The sequence below is a fragment of the Oncorhynchus keta genome, chromosome 21 (genome assembly GCF_023373465.1).
Source record: "Oncorhynchus keta strain PuntledgeMale-10-30-2019 chromosome 21, Oket_V2, whole genome shotgun sequence".
Lineage (NCBI taxonomy): Eukaryota > Metazoa > Chordata > Actinopteri > Salmoniformes > Salmonidae > Oncorhynchus > Oncorhynchus keta.
The window spans coordinates 41,786,213-41,807,644 of NC_068441.1; the positions used below are offsets into that span (position 1 = coordinate 41,786,213).

A 21,432-nucleotide genomic window follows, 5' to 3' on the forward strand; every position below is an offset into this window, starting at 1 on the left:
TCACCGTTAGCTTAAAACAATCACTGTTAGCTGATAACAATCACTGTTAGCTTAAAACAATCACTGTTAGCTTAAAATAATCACTGTTAGCCGATAACAATCACTGTTAGCTTAAAATAATCACTGTTAGCTTAAAATAATCACTGTTAGCTGATAACAATCACTGTTAGCTTAAAATAATCACTGTTAGCTGATAACAATCACTGTTAGCTGATAACAATCACTGTTAGCTTAAAATAATCACTGTTAGCCGATAACAATCACTGTTAGCTTAAAATAATCACTGTTAGCTGATAACAATCACTGTTAGCTTAAAATAATCACTGTTAGCTGATAACAATCACTGTTAGCTTAAAATAATCACTGTTAGCTGATAACAATCACTGTTAGCTTAAAACAATCACTGATAACGATCACTGTTAGTTTAAAATAATCACTGTTAGCTGATAACAATCAAGGTTAGCTGATAACAATCACTGTTAGCTTAAAATAATCACTGTTAGCTGATAACAATCACTGTTAGCTGATAACAATCACTGTTAGCTTAAAATAATCACTGTTAGCTGATAACAATCACTGTTAGCTTAAAATAATCACTGTTAGCTGATAACAATCACTGTTATCTTAAAATAATCACTGTTAGCTGATAACAATCACTGTTAGCTTAAAATAATCACTGTTAGCTGATAACAATCACTGTTAGCTTAAAATAATCACTGTTAGCTGATAACAATCACTGTTAGCTGATAACAATCACTGTTAGCTTAAAATATAGCTGATAACAATCACTGTTAGCTTAACAATCACTGTTATCACTGTTAGCTGATAACAATCACCGTTAGCTTAAAACAATCACTGTTAGCTGATAACAATCACTGTTAGCTTAAAACAATCACTGTTAGCTTAAAATAATCACTGTTAGCCGATAACAATCACTGTTAGCTTAAAATAATCACTGTTAGCTTAAAATAATCACTGTTAGCTGATAACAATCACTGTTAGCTTAAAATAATCACTGTTAGCTGATAACAATCACTGTTAGCTGATAACAATCACTGTTAGCTTAAAATAATCACTGTTAGCCGATAACAATCACTGTTAGCTTAAAATAATCACTGTTAGCTGATAACAATCACTGTTAGCTTAAAATAATCACTGTTAGCTGATAACAATCACTGTTAGCTTAAAATAATCACTGTTAGCTGATAACAATCACTGTTAGCTTAAAACAATCACTGATAACGATCACTGTTAGTTTAAAATAATCACTGTTAGCTGATAACAATCAAGGTTAGCTGATAACAATCACTGTTAGCTTAAAATAATCACTGTTAGCTGATAACAATCACTGTTAGCTGATAACAATCACTGTTAGCTTAAAATAATCACTGTTAGCTGATAACAATCACTGTTAGCTTAAAATAATCACTGTTAGCTGATAACAATCACTGTTATCTTAAAATAATCACTGTTAGCTGATAACAATCACTGTTAGCTTAAAATAATCACTGTTAGCTGATAACAATCACTGTTATCTTATAATAATCACTGTTAGCTGATAACAATCACTGTTAGCTTAAAATAATCACTGTTAGCTGATAACAATCACTGTTAGCTGATAACAATCACTGTTAGCTGATAACAATCACTGTTAGCTTAAAATAATCATTGTTTGTTGATAACAATCAAGGTTAGCTGATAACAATCAAGGTTAGCTGATAACAATCACTGTTAGCTGATAACAATCAAGGTTAGCTGATAACAATCACTGTTAGCTGATAACAATCACTGTTAGCTTAAAACAATCACTGTTAGCTGATAACAATCACTGTTCGCTGATACCAATCACCGTTAGCATAAAATAATCACTGTTAGCTGATAACAATCACTGTTAGCTTAAAATAATCACTGTTAGCTGATAACAATCACTGTTAGCTGATAACAATCACTGTTATCTTAAAATAATCACTGTTAGCCGATAACAATCACTGTTAGCTTAAAATAATCACTGTTAGCTGATAACAATCACTGTTAGCTTAAAACAATCACTGATAACGATCACTGTTAGTTTAAAATAATCACTGTTAGCTTAAAATAATCACTGTTAGCTGATAACAATCACTGTTAGCTTAAAATAATCACTGTTAGCTGATAACAATCACTTTTATCTTAAAATAATCACTGTTAGCTTAAAATAATCACTGTTAGCTGATAACAATCACTGTTAGCTTAAAATAATCACTGTTAGCTGATAACAATCACTTTTATCTTAAAATAATCACTGTTAGCTGATAACAATCACTGTTAGCTGATAACAATCACTTAAAATAATCATTGTTAGCTTAAAATAATCATTGTTTGCTGATAACAATCGAGGTTAGCTGACAACAATCACTGTTAGCTGATAACAATCACTGTTACCTTAAAATAATCACTGTTAGCTGATAACAATCACTGTCAGCTTAAAATAATCACTGTTAGCTGATAACAATCACTGTTAGCTGATAACAATCACTGTTAGCTGATAACAATCACTGTTAGCTTAAAATAATCATTGTTTGTTGATAACAATCAAGGTTAGCTGATAACAATCAAGGGTAGCTGATAACAATCACTGTTAGCTGATAACAATCACTGTTACCTTAAAATAATCACTGTTAGCTGATAACAATCAAGGTTAGCTGATAACAATCACTGTTAGCTTAAAATAATCACTGATAACAATCACTGTTAGCTGATAACAATCACTGTTAGCTTAAAATAATCACTGTTAGCTGATAACAATCACTGTTAGCTTAAAATAATCACTGTTAGCTGATAACAATCACTTTTATCTTAAAATAATCACTGTTAGCTGATAACAATCACTGTTAGCTGATAACAATCACCGTTAGCTTAAAATAATCATTGTTTGCTGATAACAATCGAGGTTAGCTGACAACAATCACTGTTAGCTGATAACAATCACTGTTACCTTAAAATAATCACTGTTAGCTGATAACAATCACTGTCAGCTTAAAATAATCACTGTTAGCTGATAACAATCACTGTTAGCTGATAACAATCACTGTTAGCTGATAACAATCACTGTTAGCTTAAAATAATCATTGTTTGTTGATAACAATCAAGGTTAGCTGATAACAATCAAGGGTTAGCTGATAACAATCACTGTTAGCTGATAACAATCACTGTTACCTTAAAATAATCACTGTTAGCTGATAACAATCAAGGTTAGCTGATAACAATCACTGTTAGCTTAAAATAATCACTGTTAGCTGATAACAATCACTGTTAGCTGATAACAATCACTGTTAGCTTAAAATAATCACTGTTAGCTGATAACAATCACTGTTAGCTTAAAATAATCACTGTTAGCTGATAACAATCACTTTTATCTTAAAATAATCACTGTTAGCTGATAACAATCACTGTTAGCTGATAACAATCACCGTTAGCTTAAAATAATCATTGTTTGCTGATAACAATCGAGGTTAGCTGACAACAATCACTGTTAGCTGATAACAATCACTGTTACCTTAAAATAATCACTGTTAGCTGATAACAATCACTGTCAGCTTAAAATAATCACTGTTAGCTGATAACAATCACTGTTAGCTGATAACAATCACTGTTAGCTGATAACAATCACTGTTAGCTTAAAATAATCATTGTTTGTTGATAACAATCAAGGTTAGCTGATAACAATCAAGGGTAGCTGATAACAATCACTGTTAGCTGATAACAATCACTGTTACCTTAAAATAATCACTGTTAGCTGATAACAATCAAGGTTAGCTGATAACAATCACTGTTAGCTGATAACAATCACTGTTAGCTTAAAACAATCACTGTTAGCTGATAACAATCACTGTTAGCTGATAACAATCACTGTTAGCTGATAAAATAATCACTGTTATCACTGATGATCAATCTGTTAGCTTAAAATAATCACTGTTAGCTGATAACAATCACTGTTAGCTTAAAATAATCACTGTTAGCTGATAACAATCACTGTTAGCTGATAACAATCACTGTTAGCTTAAAATAATCACTGTTAGCTGATAACAATCACCGTTAGCTTAAAACAATCACTGTTAGCTGATAACAATCACTGTTAGCTTAAAACAATCACTGTTAGCTTAAAATAATCACTGTTAGCTGATAACAATCACTGTTAGCTTAAAATAATCACTGTTAGCTTAAAATAATCACTGTTAGCTGATAACAATCACTGTTAGCTTAAAATAATCACTGTTAGCTGATAACAATCACTGTTAGCTGATAACAATCACTGTTAGCTTAAAATAATCACTGTTAGCTGATAACAATCACTGTTAGCTTAAAATAATCACTGTTAGCTGATAACAATCACTTAAAATAATAGCTTAAAATAATCACTGTTAGCTGATAACAATCACTGTTAGCTTAAAATAATCACTGTTAGCTGATAACAATCACTGTTAGCTTAAAACAATCACTGTTAGCTGATAACAACTGTTAGATCACTGTTAGTTTAAAATAATCACTGTTAGCTGATAACAATCAAGGTTAGCTGATAACAATCACTGTTAGCTTAAAATAATCACTGTTAGCTGATAACAATCACTGTTAGCTGATAACAATCACTGTTAGCTTAAAATAATCACTGTTAGCTGATAACAATCACTGTTAGCTTAAAATAATCACTGTTAGCTGATAACAATCACTGTTATCTTAAAATAATCACTGTTAGCTGATAACAATCACTGTTAGCTTAAAATAATCACTGTTAGCTGATAACAATCACTGTTAGCTTAAAATAATCACTGTTAGCTGATAACAATCACTGTTAGCTGATAACAATCACTGTTAGCTTAAAATAATCACTGTTAGCTGATAACAATCACCGTTAGCTTAAAACAATCACTGTTAGCTGATAACAATCACTGTTAGCTTAAAACAATCACTGTTAGCTTAAAATAATCACTGTTAGCTGATAACAATCACTGTTAGCTTAAAATAATCACTGTTAGCTTAAAATAATCACTGTTAGCTGATAACAATCACTGTTAGCTTAAAATAATCACTGTTAGCTGATAACAATCACTGTTAGCTGATAACAATCACTGTTAGCTTAAAATAATCACTGTTAGCCGATAACAATCACTGTTAGCTTAAAATAATCACTGTTAGCTGATAACAATCACTGTTAGCTTAAAATAATCACTGTTAGCTGATAACAATCACTGTTAGCTTAAAATAATCACTGTTAGCTGATAACAATCACTGTTAGCTTAAAACAATCACTGATAACGATCACTGTTAGTTTAAAATAATCACTGTTAGCTGATAACAATCAAGGTTAGCTGATAACAATCACTGTTAGCTTAAAATAATCACTGTTAGCTGATAACAATCACTGTTAGCTGATAACAATCACTGTTAGCTTAAAATAATCACTGTTAGCTGATAACAATCACTGTTAGCTTAAAATAATCACTGTTAGCTGATAACAATCACTGTTATCTTAAAATAATCACTGTTAGCTGATAACAATCACTGTTAGCTTAAAATAATCACTGTTAGCTGATAACAATCACTGTTATCTTAAAATAATCACTGTTAGCTGATAACAATCACTGTTAGCTTAAAATAATCACTGTTAGCTGATAACAATCACTGTTAGCTGATAACAATCACTGTTAGCTGATAACAATCACTGTTAGCTTAAAATAATCATTGTTTGTTGATAACAATCAAGGTTAGCTGATAACAATCAAGGTTAGCTGATAACAATCACTGTTAGCTGATAACAATCAAGGTTAGCTGATAACAATCACTGTTAGCTGATAACAATCACTGTTAGCTAAAACAAGCTTAAAACAATCACTGTTAGCTGATAACAATCACTGTTCGCTGATACCAATCACCGTTAGCATAAAATAATCACTGTTAGCTGATAACAATCACTGTTAGCTTAAAATAATCACTGTTAGCTGATAACAATCACTGTTAGCTGATAACAATCACTGTTATCTTAAAATAATCACTGTTAGCCGATAACAATCACTGTTAGCTTAAAATAATCACTGTTAGCTGATAACAATCACTGTTAGCTTAAAACAATCACTGATAACGATCACTGTTAGTTTAAAATAATCACTGTTAGCTGATAACAATCAAGGTTAGCTGATAACAATCACTGTTAGCTTAAAATAATCACTGTTAGCTGATAACAATCACTGTTAGCTGATAACAATCACTGTTAGCTTAAAATAATCACTGTTAGCTGATAACAATCACTGTTAGCTTAAAATAATCACTGTTAGCTGATAACAATCACTTTTATCTTAAAATAATCACTGTTAGCTGATAACAATCACTGTTAGCTGATAACAATCACCGTTAGCTTAAAATAATCATTGTTTGCTGATAACAATCGAGGTTAGCTGACAACAATCACTGTTAGCTGATAACAATCACTGTTACCTTAAAATAATCACTGTTAGCTGATAACAATCACTGTCAGCTTAAAATAATCACTGTTAGCTGATAACAATCACTGTTAGCTGATAACAATCACTGTTAGCTGATAACAATCACTGTTAGCTTAAAATAATCATTGTTTGTTGATAACAATCAAGGTTAGCTGATAACAATCAAGGGTAGCTGATAACAATCACTGTTAGCTGATAACAATCACTGTTACCTTAAAATAATCACTGTTAGCTGATAACAATCAAGGTTAGCTGATAACAATCACTGTTAGCTGATAACAATCACTGTTAGCTTAAAACAATCACTGTTAGCTGATAACAATCACTGTTCGCTGATAACAATCACTGTTAGCTTAAAATAATCACTGTTAGCTGATAACAATCACTGTTAGCTGATAACAATCACTGTTAGCTTAAAATAATCATTGTTTGTTGATAACAATCAAGGTTAGCTGATAACAATCAAGGTTAGCTGATAACAATCACTGTTAGCTGATAACAATCAAGGTTAGCTGATAACAATCAAGGTTAGCTGATAACAATCACTGTTAGCTTAAAACAATCACTGTTAGCTGATAACAATCACTGTTCGCTGATACCAATCACCGTTAGCATAAAATAATCACTGTTAGCTGATAACAATCACTGTTAGCTTAAAATAATCACTGTTAGCTGATAACAATCACTGTTAGCTGATAACAATCACTGATAACGATCACTGTTAGTTTAAAATAATCACTGTTAGCTGATAACAATCAAGGTTAGCTGATAACAATCACTGTTAGCTGATAACAATCACTGTTAGCTTAAAACAATCACTGATAACGATCACTGTTAGTTTAAAATAATCACTGTTAGCTGATAACAATCAAGGTTAGCTGATAACAATCACTGTTAGCTTAAAATAATCACTGTTAGCTGATAACAATCACTGTTAGCTGATAACAATCACTGTTAGCTTAAAATAATCACTGTTAGCTGATAACAATCACTGTTAGCTTAAAATAATCACTGTTAGCTGATAACAATCACTGTTATCTTAAAATAATCACTGTTAGCTGATAACAATCACTGTTAGCTGATAACAATCACCGTTAGCTTAAAATAATCATTGTTTGCTGATAACAATCGAGGTTAGCTGACAACAATCACTGTTAGCTGATAACAATCACTGTTACCTTAAAATAATCACTGTTAGCTGATAACAATCACTGTCAGCTTAAAATAATCACTATTAGCTGATAACAATCACTGTTAGCTGATAACAATCACTGTTAGCTGATAACAATCACTGTTAGCTTAAAATAATCATTGTTTGTTGATAACAATCAAGGTTAGCTGATAACAATCAAGGTTAGCTGATAACAATCACTGTTAGCTGATAACAATCACTGTTACCTTAAAATAATCACTGTTAGCTGATAACAATTAGCTGATAACAATCAAGGTTAGCTGATAACAATCACTGTTAGCTGATAACAATCACTGTTAGCTTAAAACAATCACTGTTAGCTGATAACAATCACTGTTCGCTGATACCAATCACCGTTAGCATAAAATAATCACTGTTAGCTGATAACAATCACTGTTAGTTTAAAATAATCACTGTTAGCTGATAACAATCAAGGTTAGCTGATAACAATCACTGTTAGCTTAAAATAATCACTGTTAGCTGATAACAATCACTGTTAGCTGATAACAATCACTGTTAGCTTAAAATAATCACTGTTAGCTGATAACAATCACTGTTAGCTTAAAATAATCACTGTTAGCTGATAACAATCACTGTTATATTAAAATAATCACTGTTAGCTGATAACAATCACTGTTAGCTTAAAATAATCACTGTTAGCTGATAACAATCACTGTTAGCTGATAACAATCACTGTTAGCTTAAAATAATAATTGTTTGTTGATAACAATCAAGGTTAGCTGATAACAATCAAGGTTAGCTGATAACAATCACTGTTAGCTGATAACAATCACTGTTACCTTAAAATAATCACTGTTAGCTGATAACAATCAAGGTTAGCTGATAACAATCAAGGTTAGCTGATAACAATCACTGTTAGCTGATAACAATCACTGTTAGCTTAAAACAATCACTGTTAGCTGATAACAATCACTGTTCGCTGATAACAATCACTGTTAGCTTAAAATAATCACTGTTAGCTGATAACAATCACTGTTAGCTGATAACAATCACTGTTAGCTTAAAATAATCATTGTTTGTTGATAACAATCAAGGTTAGCTGATAACAATCAAGGTTAGCTGATAACAATCACTGTTAGCTGATAACAATCAAGGTTAGCTGATAACAATCAAGGTTAGCTGATAACAATCACTGTTAGCTTAAAACAATCACTGTTAGCTGATAACAATCACTGTTCGCTGATACCAATCACCGTTAGCATAAAATAATCACTGTTAGCTGATAACAATCACTGTTAGCTTAAAATAATCACTGTTAGCTGATAACAATCACTGTTAGCTGATAACAATCATTGATAACGATCACTGTTAGTTTAAAATAATCACTGTTAGCTGATAACAATCAAGGTTAGCTGATAACAATCACTGTTAGCTGATAACAATCACTGTTAGCTTAAAACAATCACTGATAACGATCACTGTTAGTTTAAAATAATCACTGTTAGCTGATAACAATCAAGGTTAGCTGATAACAATCACTGTTAGCTTAAAATAATCACTGTTAGCTGATAACAATCACTGTTAGCTGATAACAATCACTGTTAGCTTAAAATAATCACTGTTAGCTGATAACAATCACTGTTAGCTTAAAATAATCACTGTTAGCTGATAACAATCACTGTTATCTTAAAATAATCACTGTTAGCTGATAACAATCACTGTTAGCTGATAACAATCACCGTTAGCTTAAAATAATCATTGTTTGCTGATAACAATCGAGGTTAGCTGACAACAATCACTGTTAGCTGATAACAATCACTGTTACCTTAAAATAATCACTGTTAGCTGATAACAATCACTGTCAACTTAAAATAATCACTGTTAGCTGATAACAATCACTGTTAGCTGATAACAATCACTGTTAGCTGATAACAATCACTGTTAGCTTAAAATAATCATTGTTTGTTGATAACAATCAAGGTTAGCTGATAACAATCAAGGTTAGCTGATAACAATCACTGTTAGCTGATAACAATCACTGTTACCTTAAAATAATCACTGTTAGCTGATAACAATCAAGGTTAGCTGATAACAATCAAGGTTAGCTGATAACAATCACTGTTAGCTGATAACAATCACTGTTAGCTTAAAACAATCACTGTTAGCTGATAACAATCACTGTTCGCTGATACCAATCACCGTTAGCATAAAATAATCACTGTTAGCTGATAACAATCACTGTTAGTTTAAAATAATCACTGTTAGCTGATAACAATCAAGGTTAGCTGATAACAATCACTGTTAGCTTAAAATAATCACTGTTAGCTGATAACAATCACTGTTAGCTGATAACAATCACTGTTAGCTTAAAATAATCACTGTTAGCTGATAACAATCACTGTTAGCTTAAAATAATCACTGTTAGCTGATAACAATCACTGTTATATTAAAATAATCACTGTTAGCTGATAACAATCACTGTTAGCTTAAAATAATCACTGTTAGCTGATAACAATCACTGTTAGCTGATAACAATCACTGTTAGCTTAAAATAATCATTGTTTGTTGATAACAATCAAGGTTAGCTGATAACAATCAAGGTTAGCTGATAACAATCACTGTTAGCTGATAACAATCACTGTTAGCTGATAACAATCAAGGTTAGCTGATAACAATCAAGGTTAGCTGATAACAATCACTGTTAGCTGATAACAATCACTGTTAGCTTAAAACAATCACTGTTAGCTGATAACAATCACTGTTCGCTGATACCAATCACCGTTAGCATAAAATAATCACTGTTAGCTGATAACAATCACTGTTAGCTTAAAATAATCACTGTTAGCTGATAACAATCACTGTTAGCTGATAACAATCACTGTTAGCTTAAAATAATCACTGTTAGCCGATAACAATCACTGTTAGCTTAAAATAATCACTGTTAGCTGATAACAATCACTGTTAGCTTAAAATAATCACTGTTAGCTGATAACAATCACTGTTAGCTTAAAACAATCACTGATAACGATCACTGTTAGTTTAAAATAATCACTGTTAGCTGATAACAATCAAGGTTAGCTGATAACAATCACTGTTAGCTTAAAATAATCACTGTTAGCTGATAACAATCACTGTTAGCTGATAACAATCACTGTTAGCTTAAAATAATCACTGTTAGCTGATAACAATCACTGTTAGCTTAAAATAATCACTGTTAGCTGATAACAATCACTGTTATCTTAAAATAATCACTGTTAGCTGATAACAATCACTGTTAGCTGATAACAATCACCGTTAGCTTAAAATAATAATTGTTTGCTGATAACAATCGAGGTTAGCTGACAACAATCACTGTTAGCTGATAACAATCACTGTTACCTTAAAATAATCACTGTTAGCTGATAACAATCACTGTTAGCTTAAAATAATCACTGTTAGCTGATAACAATCACTGTTAGCTGATAACAATCACTGTTAGCTGATAACAATCACTGTTAGCTTAAAATAATCATTGTTTGTTGATAACAATCAAGGTTAGCTGATAACAATCAAGGTTAGCTGATAACAATCACTGTTAGCTGATAACAATCACTGTTACCTTAAAATAATCACTGTTAGCTGATAACAATCAAGGTTAGCTGATAACAATCAAGATTAGCTGAAAACAATCACTGTTAGCTGATAACAATCACTGTTAGCTTAAAACAATCACTGTTAGCTGATAACAATCACTGTTCGCTGATACCAATCACCGTTAGCATAAAATAATCACTGTTAGCTGATAACAATCACTGTTAGCTTAAAATAATCACTGTTAGCTGATAACAATCACTGTTAGCTGATAACAATCACTGTTAGCTTAAAATAATCACTGTTAGCTGATAACAATCACTGTTATCTTAAAATAATCACTGTTAGCTGATAACAATCACTGTTAGCTGATAACAATCACCGTTAGCTTAAAATAATCATTGTTTGCTGATAACAATCGAGGTTAGCTGACAACAATCACTGTTAGCTGATAACAATCACTGTTACCTTAAAATAATCACTGTTAGCTGATAACAATCACTGTTAGCTTAAAATAATCACTGTTAGCTGATAACAATCACTGTTAGCTTAAAACAATCACTGATAACGATCACTGTTAGTTTAAAATAATCACTGTTAGCTGATAACAATCAAGGTTAGCTGATAACAATCACTGTTAGCTTAAAATAATCACTGTTAGCTGATAACAATCACTGTTAGCTGATAACAATCACTGTTAGCTTAAAATAATCACTGTTAGCTGATAACAATCACTGTTAGCTTAAAATAATCACTGTTAGCTGATAACAATCACTGTTATCTTAAAATAATCACTGTTAGCTGATAACAATCACTGTTAGCTGATAACAATCACCGTTAGCTTAAAATAATAATTGTTTGCTGATAACAATCGAGGTTAGCTGACAACAATCACTGTTAGCTGATAACAATCACTGTTACCTTAAAATAATCACTGTTAGCTGATAACAATCACTGTTAGCTTAAAATAATCACTGTTAGCTGATAACAATCACTGTTAGCTGATAACAATCACTGTTAGCTGATAACAATCACTGTTAGCTTAAAATAATCATTGTTTGTTGATAACAATCAAGGTTAGCTGATAACAATCAAGGTTAGCTGATAACAATCACTGTTAGCTGATAACAATCACTGTTACCTTAAAATAATCACTGTTAGCTGATAACAATCAAGGTTAGCTGATAACAATCAAGATTAGCTGAAAACAATCACTGTTAGCTGATAACAATCACTGTTAGCTTAAAACAATCACTGTTAGCTGATAACAATCACTGTTCGCTGATACCAATCACCGTTAGCATAAAATAATCACTGTTAGCTGATAACAATCACTGTTAGCTTAAAATAATCACTGTTAGCTGATAACAATCACTGTTAGCTGATAACAATCACTGTTAGCTTAAAATAATCACTGTTAGCTGATAACAATCACTGTTATCTTAAAATAATCACTGTTAGCTGATAACAATCACTGTTAGCTGATAACAATCACCGTTAGCTTAAAATAATCATTGTTTGCTGATAACAATCGAGGTTAGCTGACAACAATCACTGTTAGCTGATAACAATCACTGTTACCTTAAAATAATCACTGTTAGCTGATAACAATCACTGTTAGCTTAAAATAATCACTGTTAGCTGATAACAATCACTGTTAGCTTAAAACAATCACTGATAACGATCACTGTTAGTTTAAAATAATCACTGTTAGCTGATAACAATCAAGGTTAGCTGATAACAATCACTGTTAGCTTAAAATAATCACTGTTAGCTGATAACAATCACTGTTAGCTGATAACAATCACTGTTAGCTTAAAATAATCACTGTTAGCTGATAACAATCACTGTTAGCTTAAAATAATCACTGTTAGCTGATAACAATCACTGTTATCTTAAAATAATCACTGTTAGCTGATAACAATCACTGTTAGCTGATAACAATCACCGTTAGCTTAAAATAATCACTGTTAGCTGATAACAATCAAGGTTAGCTGATAACAATCACTGTTAGCTGATAACAATCACTGTTAGCTTAAAACAATCACTGTTAGCTGATAACAATCACTGTTCGCTGATACCAATCACCGTTAGCATAAAATAATCGCTGTTAGCTGATAACAATCACTGTTAGCTTAAAATAATCACTGTTAGCTGATAACAATCACTGTTAGCTTAAAATAATCACTGTTAGCTGATAACAATCACTGTTAGCTGATAACAATCACTGTTAGCTGATAACAATCACTGTTCGCTGATACCAATCACCGTTAGCTTAAAATAATCACTGTTAGCTGATAACAATCACTGTTAGCTTAAAATAATCACTGTTAGCTGATAACAATCACTGTTAGCTGATAACAATCACTGTTAGCTTAAAATAATCACTGTTAGCTGATAACAATCACTGTTATCTTAAAATAATCACTGTTAGCTGATAACAATCACTGTTAGCTGATAACAATCACTGTTACCTTAAAATAATCACTGTTAGCTGATAACAATCACTGTTAGCTTAAAATAATCACTGTTAGCTGATAACAATCACTGTTAGCTTAAAACAATCACTGATAACGATCACTGTTAGTTTAAAATAATCACTGTTAGCTGATAACAATCAAGGTTAGCTGATAACAATCACTGTTAGCTTAAAATAATCACTGTTAGCTGATAACAATCACTGTTAGCTGATAACAATCACTGTTAGCTTAAAATAATCACTGTTAGCTGATAACAATCACTGTTAGCTTAAAATAATCACTGTTAGCTGATAACAATCACTGTTATCTTAAAATAATCACTGTTAGCTGATCACAATCACTGTTAGCTGATAACAATCACCGTTAGCTTAAAATAATAATTGTTTGCTGATAACAATCGAGGTTAGCTGACAACAATCACTGTTAGCTGATAACAATCACTGTTACCTTAAAATAATCACTGTTAGCTGATAACAATCACTGTTAGCTTAAAATAATCACTGTTAGCTGATAACAATCACTGTTAGCTGATAACAATCACTGTTAGCTTAAAATAATCATTGTTTGTTGATAACAATCAAGGTTAGCTGATAACAATCAAGGTTAGCTGATAACAATCACTGTTAGCTGATAACAATCACTGTTACCTTAAAATAATCACTGTTAGCTGATAACAATCAAGATTAGCTGAAAACAATCACTGTTAGCTGATAACAATCACTGTTAGCTTAAAACAATCACTGTTAGCTGATAACAATCACTGTTCGCTGATACCAATCACCGTTAGCATAAAATAATCACTGTTAGCTGATAACAATCACTGTTAGCTTAAAATAATCACTGTTAGCTGATAACAATCACTGTTAGCTGATAACAATCACTGTTAGCTTAAAATAATCACTGTTAGCTGATAACAATCACTGTTATCTTAAAATAATCACTGTTAGCTGATAACAATCACTGTTAGCTGATAACAATCACCGTTAGCTTAAAATAATCATTGTTTGCTGATAACAATCGAGGTTAGCTGACAACAATCACTGTTAGCTGATAACAATCACTGTTACCTTAAAATAATCACTGTTAGCTGATAACAATCACTGTTAGCTTAAAATAATCACTGTTAGCTGATAACAATCACTGTTAGCTGATAACAATCACTGTTAGCTTAAAATAATCATTGTTTGCTGATAACAATCAAGGTTAGCTGATAACAATCAAGGTTAGCTGATAACAATCACTGTTAGCTGATAACAATCACTGTTACCTTAAAATAATCACTGTTAGCTGATAACAATCAAGGTTAGCTGATAACAATCAAGGTTAGCTGATAACAATCACTGTTAGCTGATAACAATCACTGTTAGCTTAAAACAATCACTGTTAGCTGATAACAATCACTGTTCGCTGATACCAATCACCGTTAGCATAAAATAATCGCTGTTAGCTGATAACAATCACTGTTAGCTTAAAATAATCACTGTTAGCTGATAACAATCACTGTTAGCTGATAACAATCACTGTTAGCTTAAAATAATCACTGTTAGCTGATAACAATCACTGTTAGCTGATAACAATCACTGTTACCGTAAAATAATCACTGTTAGCTGATAACAATCAAGGTTAGCTGATAACAATCACTGTTCGCTGATAACAATCACTGTTAGCTTAAAACAATCACTGTTAGCTGATAACAATCACTGTTCGCTGATACCAATCACCGTTAGCATAAAATAATCACTGTTAGCTGATAACAATCACTGTTAGCTTAAAATAATCACTGTTAGCTGATAACAATCACTGTTATCTTAAAATAATCACTGTTAGCTGATAACAATCACTGTTAGCTGATAACAATCACCGTTAGCTTAAAATAATCATTGTTTGCTGATAACAATCGAGGTTAGCTGACAACAATCACTGTTAGCTGATAACAATCACTGTTACCTTAAAATAATCACTGTTAGCTGATAACAATCACTGTTAGCTTAAAATAATCACTGTTAGCTGATAACAATCACTGTTAGCTGATAACAATCACTGTTAGCTTAAAATAATCATTGTTTGCTGATAACAATCAAGGTTAGCTGATAACAATCAAGGTTAGCTGATAACAATCACTGTTAGCTGATAACAATCACTGTTACCTTAAAATAATCACTGTTAGCTGATAACAATCAAGGTTAGCTGATAACAATCAAGGTTAGCTGATAACAATCACTGTTAGCTGATAACAATCACTGTTAGCTTAAAACAATCACTGTTAGCTGATAACAATCACTGTTCGCTGATACCAATCACCGTTAGCATAAAATAATCGCTGTTAGCTGATAACAATCACTGTTAGCTTAAAATAATCACTGTTAGCTGATAACAATCACTGTTAGCTGATAACAATCACTGTTAGCTTAAAATAATCACTGTTAGCTGATAACAATCACTGTTAGCTGATAACAATCACTGTTACCGTAAAATAATCACTGTTAGCTGATAACAATCAAGGTTAGCTGATAACAATCACTGTTCGCTGATAACAATCACTGTTAGCTTAAAACAATCACTGTTAGCTGATAACAATCACTGTTCGCTGATTCCAATCACCGTTAGCATAAAATAATCACTGTTAGCTGATAACAATCACTGTTAGCTTAAAATAATCACTGTTAGCTGATCACAATCACTGTTAGCTTAAAATAATCACTGTTAGCTGATAACAATCACTGTTATCTTAAAATAATCACTGTTAGCTGATAACAATCACTGTTAGCTTAAAATAATCACTGTTAGCTGATCACAATCACTGTTATCTTAAAATAATCACTGTTAGCTGATCACAATCACTGTTAGCTGATAACAATCACTGTTAGCTTAAAGTAATCACTGTTAGCTGATCACAATCACTGTTAGCTGATAACAATCACTGTTAGCTGATAACAATCACTGTTAGCTGATAACAATCACCATTAGCTTAAAATAATCATTGTTTGCTGATAACAATCGAGGTTAGCTGACAACAATCACTGTTAGCTGATAACAATCACTGTTACCTTAAAATAATCACTGTTAGCTGATAACAATCACTGTTAGCTTAAAATAATCACTGTTAGCTGATAACAATCACTGTTAGCTTAAAACAATCACTGATAACGATCACTGTTAGTTTAAAATAATCACTGTTAGCTGATAACAATCAAGGTTAGCTGATAACAATCACTGTTAGCTTAAAATAATCACTGTTAGCTGATAACAATCACTGTTAGCTGATAACAATCACTGTTAGCTTAAAATAATCACTGTTAGCTGATAACAATCACTGTTAGCTTAAAATAATCACTGTTAGCTGATAACAATCACTGTTATCTTAAAATAATCACTGTTAGCTGATAACAATCACTGTTAGCTGATAACAATCACCGTTAGCTTAAAATAATAATTGTTTGCTGATAACAATCGAGGTTAGCTGACAACAATCACTGTTAGCTGATAACAATCACTGTTACCTTAAAATAATCACTGTTAGCTGATAACAATCACTGTTAGCTTAAAATAATCACTGTTAGCTGATAACAATCACTGTTAGCTGATAACAATCACTGTTAGCTGATAACAATCACTGTTAGCTTAAAATAATCATTGTTTGTTGATAACAATCAAGGTTAGCTGATAACAATCAAGGTTAGCTGATAACAATCACTGTTAGCTGATAACAATCACTGTTACCTTAAAATAATCACTGTTAGCTGATAACAATCAAGATTAGCTGAAAACAATCACTGTTAGCTGATAACAATCACTGTTAGCTTAAAACAATCACTGTTAGCTGATAACAATCACTGTTCGCTGATACCAATCACCGTTAGCATAAAATAATCACTGTTAGCTGATAACAATCACTGTTAGCTTAAAATAATCACTGTTAGCTGATAACAATCACTGTTAGCTGATAACAATCACTGTTAGCTTAAAATAATCACTGTTAGCTGATAACAATCACTGTTATCTTAAAATAATCACTGTTAGCTGATAACAATCACTGTTAGCTGATAACAATCACCGTTAGCTTAAAATAATCATTGTTTGCTGATAACAATCGAGGTTAGCTGACAACAATCACTGTTAGCTGATAACAATCACTGTTACCTTAAAATAATCACTGTTAGCTGATAACAATCACTGTTAGCTTAAAATAATCACTGTTAGCTGATAACAATCACTGTTAGCTGATAACAATCACTGTTAGCTGATAACAATCACTGTTAGCTTAAAATAATCATTGTTTGCTGATAACAATCAAGGTTAGCTGATAACAATCAAGGTTAGCTGATAACAATCACTGTTAGCTGATAACAATCACTGTTACCTTAAAATAATCACTGTTAGCTGATAACAATCAAGGTTAGCTGATAACAATCAAGGTTAGCTGATAACAATCACTGTTAGCTGATAACAATCACTGTTAGCTTAAAACAATCACTGTTAGCTGATAACAATCACTGTTCGCTGATACCAATCACCGTTAGCATAAAATAATCGCTGTTAGCTGATAACAATCACTGTTAGCTTAAAATAATCACTGTTAGCTGATAACAATCACTGTTAGCTGATAACAATCACTGTTAGCTTAAAATAATCACTGTTAGCTGATAACAATCACTGTTAGCTGATAACAATCACTGTTACCGTAAAATAATCACTGTTAGCTGATAACAATCAAGGTTAGCTGATAACAATCACTGTTCGCTGATAACAATCACTGTTAGCTTAAAACAATCACTGTTAGCTGATAACAATCACTGTTCGCTGATACCAATCACCGTTAGCATAAAATAATCACTGTTAGCTGATAACAATCACTGTTAGCTTAAAATAATCACTGTTAGCTGATCACAATCACTGTTAGCTTAAAATAATCACTGTTAGCTGATAACAATCACTGTTATCTTAAAATAATCACTGTTAGCTGATAACAATCACTGTTAGCTTAAAATAATCACTGTTAGCTGATCACAATCACTGTTATCTTAAAATAATCACTGTTAGCTGATCACAATCACTGTTAGCTGATAACAATCACTGTTAGCTTAAAGTAATCACTGTTAGCTGATCACAATCACTGTTAGCTTAAAATAATCACTGTTAGCTGATAACAATCACTGTTAGCTGATAACAATCACTGTTAGCTGATAACAATCACTGTTAGCTGATAACAATCACTGTTCGTATACATAGACATATGATATATCACACACATGATATACACTGCCTTCAGAAAGTATTCAGATCCCTTGACTTTTTCCACATGTTGTTACATTACAGCCTTATTCTAAAATGGATTAAATAGTTTTTTCCCTCATCAATCTACACACAATACCCCATAATGATAAAGCAAAAACAGGTTTTTAGAATTTTTGTTCAAATTTATGAACCCCCCCGCAATATCACATTTACCATAAGTATTCAGACCCGTTACTCAGTACTTTCTTGAAGCATCTTTGGCAGCGATTACAGACTAGTCTTCTTGGGTATGACGCTACAAGTTTGGACACCTGTATTTGGGGAGTTTCTCCCATTCTTCTCTGCAGATCCTCAAACTCTGTCAGGTTGGATGGGGAGTGTTGATGCACAGCTATTTTGAGGTCTCTCCAGAGATGTTCGATCGTGTTCAAGTCCGGGGTCTGGCTGGCCCACTCAAGAACATTCAGAGGCTTTTCCCGAAGCCACTCCTCCTCTGTCTTGGCTGTGTGCTTAGGTTCGTTGTCCTGTTGGAAGGTGAACCTTCGCCCCAGTCTGAGGTCCTGAGCACTCTGGAGCAGGATCTCTCTGTACTTTGCTCCATTAATCTTTGCCTCAATCCTGACTAGTCTCCCAGTCCCTGCCACTGAAAAACATCCCCACAGCATGATGCTGCCACCACCATGTTTCACAGTAGGGATGGTGCCAAGTTTCCTCCAGATGTGACGCTTGGCATTCAGGCCAGAGTATCTTGTATCTCATGGTCTGAGGTGCCTTTTGGCAAATTCCAAGCGGGCTGTCTTGAGCCTTTTACTGAGGAGTGGCTTCCGTCTGACCACTCTACCATAAAAGCCTGATTGGTGGAGTGCTGCAGAGATTGTTTTTCATCTGGAAGGTTCTCCCATCTCCACAGAGGAACTCTAGAGCTCTGTTAGAGTGACCATCGGGTTCTTGTTCACCTCCCTGACCAAGGCCCTTCTCCCCCTACTGCTCAGTTTGGCCGGGCGGCCAGCTCTAGGAAGAGTCTTGGTGGTTCCAAACTTCTTCCATTTAAGAATGTGGGAGCCAACTGTGTTCTTGGGGACCTTCAATGCTGCAGAAATGTTTTTCTGTCTCGGAGCTCTACTGACAATTCCTTGGACCTCATGGCTTGGTTTGTACTCTGACATGCACTGTCAACTGTGGGACCTTATATAGAAAGGTGTGCACCTTTCCAAATCATGTCCAATCAATTGAATTTACCAGAGATGGACTCCAATCAAGTTGTAGAAACATTTCAAGGATGATCAATTTGAAACAAGGATGCACCAAGGATGCACCAGCTCAATTTCGAGTCTCATGGCAAAGGGTCTGAATACTTATGTAAATAAGGCATATCTATAAACGTTTTTCCCGCTTTGCCATCATGGGGTGTTGTGTATAAATGCTGAGTATTTTTATTTATTTAATCAATTTTAGAATAAGGCTGTAACGTAACAAAATGTGGAAAAAGTCAAGGGGTCTGAATTCTTTCTGAAGGCACTGTACAGTACATAGTATAATATGAATACATGTCTTATCTCGTGAAACCACACATCCTTAGGTTTAGGCAAGTATATAAAGATATATTGTGATTGCTATCTGATCAACGTGTATTTGTGTGTGTGTATGTATGGGTTGCCTCCTGCAGCGGGCCACACTCTGGAGCTGCTGGAGCCACTGGTTAAATTCCAGGTGGGCCTAAAGAAACTCAACCTCCACGAGGAGGAACATGTGCTACTCATGGCCATCTGCCTCCTCTCCCCAGGTACACACTGTGTGTGTGTGTGTGTGAGTGTTCTTGTGTGTCTGTGCTGAAGTCAACACACTCCAGTCTCAGTGGCTGCTTACGCATGTGTGTGTGAGTGTGTATCTTGTCCATTTATTTTCGTCAGTGGGGTTGATGATAACGTGTGCGTATACATGCATGGTGTGCCTGTGTTTGTACATGACATGGTATGAATCGATTTTGAACATTTGTGTGTATGTAGATTTCCCATTTACCGTTGGCTAAAATCTACATTCAAGTATGGCATGCCTGTTTTTGTACGTGACATAATATTAGCCAAATTGATGTATTTTGTCATGAAACCACACATATGCTTAGTTTTAGGTATAAGGATAACACACACTTTTTCTCATGGCTATGGGCTTTAAAGTCTTACCAGCCATGTTTACTCCCTTCCTTCAAATGTAAACACTGTCTTGTCAAGTCTTACCAGCCATGTCTACTCCCTTCCTTCAAATGCAAACACTGTCTTGTCAAGTCTTACCAGCCATGTCTACTCCCTTCCTTCAATTGTAAACACTGTCTTGTCAAGTCTTAGCAGCCATGTCTACTCCCTTCCTTCAAATGTAAACACTGTCTTGTCAAGTCTTAGCAGCCATGTCTACTCCCTTCCTTCAAATATAAACACTGTCTTGTCAAGTCTTAGCAGCCATGTCTACTCCCTTCCTTCAAATATAAACACTGTCTTGTCAAGTCTTAGCAGCCATGTCTACT

General features: G+C 33.2%; 1 protein-coding gene across 4 annotated transcripts in view; it reads left to right on the top strand.

The window, feature by feature from the left end:
• LOC118400575 (vitamin D3 receptor B-like) overlaps positions 1–21,432 on the top strand; it is a 147,838-nt gene that overhangs the window by 114,331 nt on the left and 12,075 nt on the right. For all 4 annotated transcript variants that reach the window (XM_052473944.1, XM_052473946.1, XM_052473943.1 and 1 more), the window contains one exon: positions 20,581–20,697. In XM_052473944.1, the coding sequence (XP_052329904.1) occupies positions 20,581–20,697 (117 nt within the window). The remainder of the gene's footprint in view (positions 1–20,580; positions 20,698–21,432) is intronic.